At 28.5% G+C, this 12240-nt stretch overlaps 1 protein-coding gene across 1 annotated transcript in view; it reads right to left on the bottom strand.

Moving 5' to 3' along the window:
* Positions 1-239: 239 nt before the first annotated feature.
* LOC107456302 (nuclear pore complex protein Nup154) overlaps positions 240-12240 on the bottom strand; it is a 61387-nt gene continuing 49386 nt past the window's right edge. The window contains exons 31-36 of the mRNA XM_043047871.2: positions 9082-9211; positions 7701-7841; positions 7489-7609; positions 5773-5883; positions 2470-2713; positions 240-863 (exon numbers count right to left, since the gene is read on the bottom strand). Coding sequence (XP_042903805.1) covers positions 722-863; positions 2470-2713; positions 5773-5883; positions 7489-7609; positions 7701-7841; positions 9082-9211 — 889 coding nt within the window. The 3' untranslated portion in view covers positions 240-721. The remainder of the gene's footprint in view (positions 864-2469; positions 2714-5772; positions 5884-7488; positions 7610-7700; positions 7842-9081; positions 9212-12240) is intronic.

Raw genomic sequence — 12240 nt, forward strand, 5'->3', positions numbered from 1 at the left:
CCACGCTTTTGCACAATACGTAGCGAAAATCGACAAGGTAAAGAAAAAAATCTAATTTTCGAAAAAGGAATATTAAGTACTTTTTAAAAGCCTCCAATGAAAGAACCACCTTTAAGGGTTTTTAAAAACAGAAATAAAAAATAAGCACCTTTAAGCACTTTTTAAAAATGCTACGCACCATGAAACTTATTTCAGGAAAATAAATTGAGAAAAAAACATTAAAGATCATGCAAAGTATATTTTAGACAAAATACTTCATTCAATTTTTAATCAAATTCTGAACAAAAATTCATCACAATGAAAAAGATTACACATTTTTTTAGAAGATATAAAAGATATACATAATTTTGCAAAATGTTTTTACTACTCCACAAAATGAATTAAAAAGATACACATGAATTAATGAATTTTAATTTGAAATTTCATAAAAGACATAACTAACATGAAAAGAATGAGTTGATAAGTGCACCAATGGTCTTTTTTCCCCATAATTAATAATTACAAACAAATAAGAAAATAAACAATATAGCACAATATTTTTTTTTCATTAATTGATGAATGATCACACAGAAAATAGCAGCTGTTCCTTCCATTCAATTTACATGCATGCTAACTTTTCTCTTCTTGAAAGTTCAAGTTAAGGTTTGTACAAAAGTCTGTAGAAAAGGGCTAAAAAATTTTTATATTAAAAATTATATTAATCAGCTATTTTTCTCTAACATCAGGGCAATCTTTCTAGCTTACGTTGAACAGATTTGAAATTGGAAATGAGATTAGTGACATTTGGTATGGTAGAATCCATAGCTTGAAGATCAACAAGATACCCTGACATCACATCCAAGCAGAATGTTGTGAAAGATCTCCTAAAAAATAAATAAATACTGTTAGGTAACTTACCAAAAGCAACATACTGGATCCACTAACATAAGTTATTTAGTTTATATTAGAAATCAAAATCTTGAATATAGGATTAGATTTTGTTTTTATAAAAAATAAAATTTTTACAAATACAAACACAAAAATACAAAAAAATCTTTTTAAATTTTCAAAATTTTTTTAATTAATTTTAGGGGTAACACATGAGACTTGGTTAGGATTAAAACGGTTTACAGCATTGTTCATTACACAACAGAAGATTATACCTATACATATCAGAAGCGATTATGAGTCGTAAAAAGAAATCTTTGAAATCTAATAAGTCAAGAATGAAATATTGAAAGTGTAAGAAATGAACAGTTTTAATTTTACATATCCCCTATCTAAAATTAAGTGCATAATCCTCGAACAGACAAAAATGAGTATAAATCAAAGAAAAAAAAAGTTCATACTAAAAAACTTCAAAAACCTAAGCCTTTAAAAAATTAGCTGCTAAACAACAAGGCTGGCAGTAAGCCACCTACCATTACATGTTTCAATAAAAACCGTGCAAACTTTTATGTTATTTTCTCCATATATTTAAAAACTTCCCTACGCAGAGCACTGTTCTTTAAAAAAAATACACAACATTGGCAAACTCATCAAAGTTTATTACTAATGTATTCAGAAATAATTTAAATGCATTATTTGCATGCAAATATTATATTATTATACACATGCAAATTGCACTTGCCAGTTGGCAGTAAGCAAAAATTTCATTAGAAACCTTCATCACACTTTTGTCAACATTAGGATTATCCATTGAACGACACATTACTATATACAATGGGATCTTAAAGGAAGATAAGAACATCCAAAAGTTCATTTAAAACAATGTCAGCTGTAGCATGGCCTAGAAATACACTTTTCAGATATCATGTTATTAAATTGAATTGACTGGACCAATAACTGGAATATATATTTAGTTGCCGCTTGTTCTGTACAATAGAACTTTCATCAAATGCTAATGTTTTAGTTGCATTACCAACATCCTTCATCGAAAGACTCAAAATATTTTGAACTACCATGGTTCGGTACATAAGCAATGTTCTTTTCTTCTTTAAGTTGTATTGCCAACAGTATGGGAGAATCTGGAAACATTACTTTGAATAAATTGACTGTATCTGAACAAGATGTAAAAGAAATAATATTCTCAGCTACATGCAAACACCATAGAGTTTCAGCTTTCAAAATTTAATTTTGCAGGCTAAGAACAGCAGTACCACCACTACTTTTATTTGCAACCATATAATATTGTTCTAGACAATTGCTTTTAAATCTCTCCTCAACTCTCAAAGATGTTTTTTTCTTCTATGATGAGATCAGACTTGAGTGAAACCACTTCTCCATATTTCTAAAAGTTTCGCAACGTAAACCACACTTCAAGGAATATAAATCAGTCACGGATTCCAACAGTTCACTTAGAAAAATACCATCTAGTTCCTTTTCAAAACAATTATTCAGAAACTCGGTTCGTCCTTTTCTCATGGTATCCATTTATAAGCAAACATATATTATAAGATAGCATTGGAAAAAAAAAAAACAACAACTTACCTTTCATTCAGTGAAACAATTGAAGGCATATCAGCATAATGTTCAATAAGGCTTGCTAACACCATAAGTAGATGCAGTGGATTTTCACATTGCATCCAACAAGAATCTTTGAAGTCATACAGAGCATGGTAAATCTTCAACAAATCAACAATGGACAATCCGAGATTGAGCAAAGTCTCATAAACCCAGGATACTTCAAAATTTAAGCAACACGTTTTCAATTCCAAGACTTTTATGATGAACTCTGAAAAAGAAAATACATTTACGATTCATAATTTGAAGGTGAATACTGACAAAACAATGGTTTCATAAGCATTACATGGTCTGAAGTCTTTACAGAGCTTGCAACTCTCACTGCCATAACTTGGCAAATTAAGTTTTCAGGCAAAAGCAACCATGTGATAAATATTCTCCGTTATGTGAAAAACTGACACTTACCTTTTCTTCCTCCTCGCAAGCTAGCTTGGTCTCAGAACGAACGGTGTTCAAGTTTGTTGATGTTATAATTAATACTATGTTTGTTCAAGCTTTACTAATGTTATGAATGAAATGTTCAAAGAGAAATTACCATTTCGTATTCTCTTCATCTATTTTACTGTACTTAATCTACTAAATTTCACTTTTATGAATGAAATCTGAAAAAGTAAAGTAAAGCACTCTTGCAGTAGCCAGTTATTTGCCAAGGGGTGAAGAAGATTAAGGCTGATGGTAGTAATGTGATGAGCATTGTGCATTTTTTATTTGTCAGACAAGCTGGTATCCATGAATGAGTTGAGGGGGCACATTTTGCCAAACAGAAATCAAATTAGGTACAATGTGCAAAACCTCTGATCTTGAGCTTTACAAATTAAAGACAAGTAGGAGTAGATAAAAATACATTTCTATTCTTACAACTAGTAACTGTATTCAACAGTTGAACTCTTTATACAGAATACCCAATTCAATCATAAATTTTATTAAATAAAGTCACTTTTTATACATTAGTTGACACATCTTATATAATAATGTGATTATTATTAATGATAACTAGATTTATTTTTTAACATTAACATGTACATCACAGTAAAAATGTTAAAGTACAAATAGCTGTAATGAAAATCAAGTGAATTTCAAATTTCACAAAATGTCACACTCAATAAATATGACAATACATAAAAAATTAATTGATTAAATAATGCTTTGAGCACACTGACAAAAGATTACAGAATTTTTCAACCTAAAAATTCCACTAGACCTTAAAAACTATCGGTCTTTAGTATCCAAGACTTTTAAATTTTCAGGGATCCTATTTAAAACAAGAACTGTCCACCTTTTTATCAATACATCTATAAAAAAGGCACATTCATAATTACGCTATTTGTTGACATAGAATAAAGAATTTCAAAACAAAATTTCTTATTTGTATTATCAAGGGCAATTTTATCAAAGCATTAATTGAGCTAACAATGCTTTTGGTAGGACTAATCAAACACAAGGTGAAAGAAAAGCAAAAATGTTATTTTTCCTCAGTTAATTCATAGTAATCATTTATACAGTGAGCGAAAAAAAGTAAGGACATGCAAAAAACCCCCAATTCTAGAAGTCTTATTAACAGAATTATGAGCAAATTTTAGAAGTAAAATTAAATTATTTCTTGTTTAAACTAATTAAAATGTCTAAATATAAACCTGTTGAAATTTACTTTTTGATTTTTAAATCTAAATGATAAAGTATAAGAACATTGTTTCTTCTTCGCTAATATTCGAAAAATTTGCATATTTGAAAATAGAAATTTAAGATTGAAAAATTGGTTTGTGAAAGGAATTTCGTTCTGCTTTTCGAGAATGGGGATTAAGCGGATGGGAAATTTCAGAAAGAATCAAGAGATCTAAAACAGTAAGTTCATAATTTCCTAAAAAATTCTAGAATGTATGGTGTGAAAAAACAAATTGGGAGACCAGAAATTTGTACTCATCAACAAAAAAGGGGAATTTGCTAAAAAAGGGGGAATTTGCTAAAAAAAGAAGAAAAAAAAAGAAAGAAGAAACTGAAAATGAAGTTACACAAAATTTGAATTTATCATGTTCATCAAGGACTGTTTAAAATGTTTCAAATAAATATTCTCATCTTTTTGAATGGAAATTTAGTGTCACATCCACTTCTAACAAATCAACATAAGAGAAGAATTAACTTTGCCAAAAAATACATACTTGCTCACAAATGGACTGAACATTTTTCTGACGAAAAAAAAATCAACCTTGATGGATCTGATGGTTTTGATTACTTCTGAGTAAATGTTTTTCAAACGTCAATATGGTGGAGGCTCAATGATAGTTTGGAAGGCTTTTGTGGCATATGGAGCCCCTGCAATAGTCTTTGTTAACAGTAAAATTAATTCCGACAAATATGTTGATACGTTAAGAGTATGTTCGTTACCTGAAGTGCCAGTGATTATTTCAGGGGACTATATTTTTCAACAGGATAATGCTTCGATTCGATTCTAAGAGCACAAAACTGAAGTTTAAAGCTAATTCTGTAATTTTAATCGGTTGGCCTTGGCCGGTGAGGAGTCCTGATCTTAATCCGACCAAAAACCCATCAGGACTTCTAGCCTGAAAAGTCTATAAAAAAGGCACAAAATATCAACCCAAACAGGATCTAGTCTCCACTATCAAAGACCCTTGGGGAAAATTTTCTGTGGACAATTTAAGAGATCTTTCAGGATCCATGACTACTCGGCTTATTCAAATGATTCAAAAAAGGGTAGTTTTCTTGGTTATTGGCAAAAATTTTAAGTATTTTAGAGCATGTACTTACACTTTTTTTCCCCATATCCCGCTAGTGTAAATTTTTGTAAAACCCATATTATGAAACGAAACTTTATTATTTATATGCTAAAAGTGTTATTACAAAATTATGTAACAGAAGTCAAACTAAAAGTTTCATTTAGATGAAATGAAAATTAAATATATTTTAATTCAATTTAATGTTGTCCTACTTTTTTTCACACACTGCAATAATAATAAAGTTCTAGTTCTCTCCTTAGAATCATTTTAATTTTCTCCTCCAGCTATTCATAGAAACAAGGAATTTTCTTTTTATACATCTAAATAAAGTTTTATAATTACGTCTACATAAATCTGTTTGACCTTTTTTTTATTTTATTTATTTGCCTTTTAGGATTAAGCATCCCAAAGGACTTTTTGCATTCCCTTCATGATTTTTGAAATACTTAATGTTACTAAGGTGCATAAACAGAATCAGGGGTATCAATCTAATTTTCCCAAAAGTGCTTGCATAACAATTATTAAAATTTTTTCATACCTATTGGAAAGTACTTTTCAGAGTTAACATACAGCTGACTAATCTGTGCTAATTTCTGCTGCAAAACCTTTACTCGGGAAGCTGGCATCATTCCCATTGTTGCCAACAGTTCTGAAAAAATTAAAAAGAAATTAAATTAAGCATCCTATTAATAATAAACAAACTTTTCATTATTTTTTCTAAAAATGTTTAACATTTACAACATATTTAAAAGTGTATGTCTATTAAAAGAAACAGCTAAAGATTTTTTTTTTTTTTAAATATAAATATGTTGATAATTTGGCTATAACTGCAAACCTGAGTAAATAAGTTTGCAATATTTGAAATTTTAGAAAGATGAAATTTTTTAGAAAGCCATGTGGGTGTATCTTAAACTTTAAAAAGAAGGTTACAAAAACAAAAAGGTTAAACTTATTCTTTATTTCTTATTCTGATATTTCGGACCAAATTAAAAATAAAATGTTGTATACCAGATAGTAAAATCAAATATTGAACAGACAAACTGTTGCCACACATTTATAGACTAACTATTTTTTAATATATTATTTTTTAATATATTATTTTGTGTATAGTAATATTTTTAATAAGAATGATGAAAATATATATTTTTTGTCAATCATTGTTAAATATATTGAGGGAAAGAGGAGCATTTTTAAGATAACGATTCTTAAAAAGTTTATTTTTAAGAAATTTTCAAAAAACAATATCAGAATGTAGTTTAGACATTTGTGCTTCATTTAACATTCACACTAATGCAGTATTCTTTAAAATTACAAAAATTTTGCAAAAAACATTTACAATGCCCCAATAGGTTGAAAGTTTGGACTTGTATTAGAGAACACAATGGCATGGTTAAGCAAAATTTCTCCAATGTAGGGGTTTCAGTTAACTTTATTACATCACAAAAGGCTATTTAAAAAAATGTACACTGTCTACTGGATCAAATGTTTCTTACACACATAAAAATGACCTTAGGGAGAAGTTCGCTCAGCTGCTGAAACAACATTAGAAGTAGGCAAATACTTTCAGAAATTAATGAGCAATTGTTCAAATGACTTACGCTTATATGAAGTGAAAAGAACTGCCTAATCTCTTCAACAGTGTTAAGCAAGTGAGCAATAGTAAGGTACAAAGTCTGTTATTTTTAACTTTTTTTTTTTAGCTATTCTTAAAAATAAAAAAAATGACATTTATATTTCAATTAAAAAAACATCACTAAACAACACTTGATTGTAACAAGCATTAAGCATAAGCCATTAGACAAGCAGCTTACAAGCATAACATTTTACTCCTTAACAGAACAAAAAAATTTCTAAATTTGTATTTTTTAAATCACCACAAAATATAAAGAAAACAATACAGAAGCAGACTAAATAAGAAAATTAACATTCAGTTTTTAGACATTAGTCCTGAAAAGCATTAGTTTTAAATTATACAGTTTTGTGGTAAAATTTTTTAAAAAAATTACTTCAAACTTTAATTATTTATAAAAGTAAAACATTCCCCCAACAGGTTGACATAAAGCTTCAAAATTTTCCGATTGTGGCATTGCGCACAAGTAGTCTTAACACGCCCTGGTAGGCACCGACATAAGGCAAGATGGACATTAACCTGCCACTGAGAATCAAATCCCAACCCCCCCCAAAAATAAACAGAAATTCAAGTTAAAGATTATAAAAGAAATATTTACTAATTAATATGTTAAGTTCACTATACCTTTCTCAATAATCCTTTGCCATAATGATTTAATACGATGATCGTCATCAACTGCTCCGCATTCCATAATTGCTAATGAGCATTCCGGAAGATTGTATCTCTCCGCATAATTTTCATATAACTGGAACATACAGAAAACAATAAATAGTGTAACACGCATTTAATTCTAATACTATATTTAATCTTAAAATATTTTTTTAAAAAAAACATACATCTTGTATGGGGAGAAAATTGGAGTTGAGTGCATTAATAGCATCATCAACAGCTTTCTGATTAATGGGCATTTTTCTTTGTAAAGCCTCAGTCCTCTTTTGTTGTAGAGCCTCCAAAATCTGTAGTTGAATACGTGCAACCTAAAAACAATAATGTTATAATTAGCATCATTCAAAATTAACAGATAAATAATTACACAAAATAAACACTTTAGAACCATTGCTTGAATTTTTAGCACAAAAGAAAAAAATTACTTTTTTTAAACTTTTTATGGTTTGACAAAACTAACGTTTATAACAAAATATTAGTAAAATATATGGAGTAGTTTTTTATGCACTTTTCTTTGCTTCAGCCATCTCAAAATACGTTCGAAACTGAAATTATTGGCAATGCTAAAGCAATAGCAAAACATTTTCTAAAGTAAGAATACATGTCTATTTTTACAATAATTTTCTAAAGTAAGAATGTCATTGCCACCCACTCTGTACTCCATGATATATACATTACTGATAGATTTTCAAAGATATTATTTTCCTTCAAAAACAGAAGGAAAAAAAAATTCAGTAAAAAAAGGGAACAATTTTTACCAAAATTTTACAAAGTTTAAACCTGCTAAAATTTTTGAGAAAAGAAACTCACAACTGATATGAGGAATAGGGATTTAGAAGTATATTGGCCTACTTTAGTTATAATGCAAATCTGGCAAAGCTATTGTTGTACAGTCAGAAGCATATTTAGGGATGAGGCATTTAAATTGAGGACTGCACAGAAAGAAAGTGAGCAAGGTGCAGAATTCAGATATGAAATTTGTTGATACACGTGCAATTATACACATTTATTTACTTTACCACATGAACATAAGAAGCTGGCCAAAATTTAATTGAGTTACTTTCAAAAATTATAATATACTAGAACTATAGTGAAATTATAATAGTAGACAGTTTTACTTATGTTTGCATTCAAATCAATAATAAATATTAATTTGATTAACAAAAATTACTTTGTGATTTTTCATTGAACTTCATTCAGCTTATAATTAACTAAATTATGTATAATTTAGTTTATATAAATAATTTCAATAGCAAAATATCAAGCAGTAAATATCAGAAATAATTTTGTAATTAAAAGGCTTGCAGCAATATCATTAAAGCTATTTTACAAACTATCAAGAAGAAATCTTATAAAAGTTTCTACATTGTCAAAAAAAAAAACAACAACTTTACTATAAAAGTGTCATGCCATGAAGAAAAAGTATAGTTAGGTTTTCACCACACAAGATGGATTAATAGCAAAGAACAGAATATAATTCAATGAAAAAATTTTTCAAGAGCACATTATGAATGCTCATAAAAGAATAATTGCTTATAAATAAAAACTTACTTCCATTTTTTCTTCTAATTCATGTAAGAATTCTCCTTCTCCACTAGTAGATATTCTCATTTCAGAACCTTTTACACACATTATAGCTCGAGATAAATACTCAATTCTTTGAGATAAACTGATTTCAACTCTGTAAGAGGTAACAGTATTATAATTGGTTGTTACTGTTGAAAATAACTTGCTTTCAAAAAACAAATTAAACTATAAAATGTTTCATATAAAACAGAAAATGAAATGTGATACTATAAGGGAAATGCATTTTTCTTAAAGAATCATACATTCAAAACAATAGCTAAGAAAATGTAATGAAACAGCAATGATTGCATATTTGATTCATAAAAAAAGAAAAATCATTTTAATCTAAGTTGATAACATAAAGGAGAAAAATATAATAAATTTTACCAAAAATAAATCACATGATAACTATTTCATAGTAGTATTTGAAATATTTCACACGCAAGAATTGTTATAATCAAGAAAATACAAAACCTATATTACATTTTAAATATAGTTTTGTAAAGTATAATTTATAGTTTTAAATATAGTTTTGTATTGTCTTGTAGATATTAATATATTTTTTTATTAATTTAGAATAAAAACCAGATAGATCAGAATAAAAATATTAATAAAAGTTCAATTATAGTTAAGGTAGCAAGTTTGTTGTGGAGCGAATTTCCTCGATGATATCCGCAAAATATCGATGCGATTTTACATAAAAACCGCAAATATTTCGCAATGCAAAAATACTTACGAGAAATTTTTTTTAAAATCAGAGATTTTCGTTTTTTTTTTTAATTCTTCGCTTACATTAACAGTAATTAGCACTCCTAGCAAGATTCTAAGATAATATATAAATGATAGCATATTTAAGGGAGTAGATCAACAACAAAATGGTAAGAAAATAATTTAAAGATAGTCATTATATTATAAAGTGAGAAGTATACCAAATCTTACTTAAATCCATAAAAGTGCAATGAGAATTAAAAAGAAAGAAAAGGCTTAGTTGGCCACCTGCTTAAAAAAAAAAACATTGCTGGAAGCAATTAAGAAGTAATACCAGCTAATGCACTGGTTAATGAAAATACTAGCAAATGAAAAATTCTTTAATTAAGAGATGAAAAAAGAAATTTTTCAGCTCTTTTCTATGCTTTTATTTTATTATTTGTGCTACATTTTTCAGAGAATATATTGTAGATTAAATCAAAAAACAACTTGAATTAAGATAAAGCCCAAATGATGACAGCACATTAATGAACATACTATAATTTCAGTTATATAAACAAGAACCTTCCTCCGTGCCTAAACTTCAAATGAACGCCACCACTTCCCAATATTTGGAAGTTTATTTTAATGAAATTTGTCCTACAGTAGGGTTCCTGTCAAATCACCTCACTCCTGTTTCTTATCTATCCCTAGTTATTTCCTTGTTCCTTTGTCCCTATCAGTTAAGCCACTTTAGTGTTGTATGTCCCTTCACTTTTCTACTGACACATTGACACTGAGGAAGGTTCATGTTTATAGAACTGAAACTATAGTATCAAGGTTGGCTTTTTGCTGGCAGACACTGGCTTTTGCCAGGCCAGTGGAAGTAATTGGTTATAACCGGTAAAAACTAAAAAAAACTTCTATATTAGTTCTAGTAATTGCTCAATGACATTTTGTTTAAGTAAACCCAAAAATGTAACTCCATGTAACTGTAAAGAACTTTTTAATTCATTGTTTGTAAATATATATTATTGTCATAGCTTTGCAAAACAAATTGGCCCCATTTCCTGAAACTTATTTTTCCAGTTAAGTTTTGACAACTACCCCAGCTGCTACATGATCAGGGGTCTGTCTAGGTTTTTCTGACAGGTACCTATTTTGTGAAAATTTAGACGTAATTTGTGAAAAATTAAAAATTATATTAAAAAATCAACACAAGAATATGGATTTATCGTTTCTTAAGGGATACAAAAATGAAATTTTAACAAAAAGTATTTTGTGAAACTACCGTTTTTCCTAAAGTTGAATTTGTGAAGGTACCGCTAAACGGTAGTAAATTCGGCCTGGACAGACCCCTGATGATGGTCCAGTTTTAAAAAGTATGCAATAGAGGAAGAAAGTTTCACAAATCTTGCTTTTTCCTTAAAGGCAATGCCTGCTAGTTCTACTGAACTTGAGAGAATCTTCTCAAATTTCTCATTCGTGCATAGCAAATTGAGAAATTGTTTAGGTTTAGAAACTGCATCAAAACTTGCCTTTTGCTATAGATTACTGCAGAGTGCAAACAATGTTAATATTTGATTTTGAGTGGTGCTAATTTTGTAAATAAATTGTACTTTGTTTAGCATTTAATTGTTTTTTCTAAGAATTATCCATTGTATGCTAATCTGAGTACTTACTTTTATGTCGATTTCTGAATTTCTGCCACAGAAGTGGCAGAAAAGGGTTTCTGCCATGCAGTTTTAACCGGTTTCTACCAGTGGTTTTAACCACCTCGGCAGAAACTTGCCAACCTTGTATAGTATGCCCATTTATATACTTTCATTTGTGTTTTATTCACATTGTTTTCTGTCTTAGTCTACATAGCACAAAGTAAACTATCCTTGGTAAAATATAATGTTTTTTTTTTGTATTTGTGCTTCCCTGTAACTCTTAAAACTGATTACCAATCTTTCACTGATTTCGGTTTTTTCCCCCACCTTGGTCAAACATGTATGCTTAATTATTACAATAAATGCCACTTGCTTTATTCTTTATTAATAATACTAATTTAAATACTCAAGCCAATTGATTTTGATAATTTTTTTCTTCTTCAAATCACTAACTCAATTTTAGACAATGTTTTCATGATTGTAATGCTAAAAAATTGTATGAAAATTTAAAAATTTTATGAAAATTTTTTTAATTCAAAAACGAACTCACTTACCAAAACACTGAGTTTAAATAATGTTAGTTTTACTATTTAACTTTCTTAATCCATTCAAAACAAAAATAGCTTCTGTTCATCTTTTTAGTATTTATTTTAGGTACATATTTAATTTGACAATGAATTTCATATATAAGAAATAATAAATAAAAATTTACCAAGATGCCAAAAAAATTTGCATCATAACATGCAAGAAAATTAACGAAAGGAAAATCTAAGGAAAGTTAAACACCAAAAATTAAAAGCAA

This window comes from Parasteatoda tepidariorum, chromosome 6 (genome assembly GCF_043381705.1).
Source record: "Parasteatoda tepidariorum isolate YZ-2023 chromosome 6, CAS_Ptep_4.0, whole genome shotgun sequence".
Taxonomy (NCBI): domain Eukaryota; kingdom Metazoa; phylum Arthropoda; class Arachnida; order Araneae; family Theridiidae; genus Parasteatoda; species Parasteatoda tepidariorum.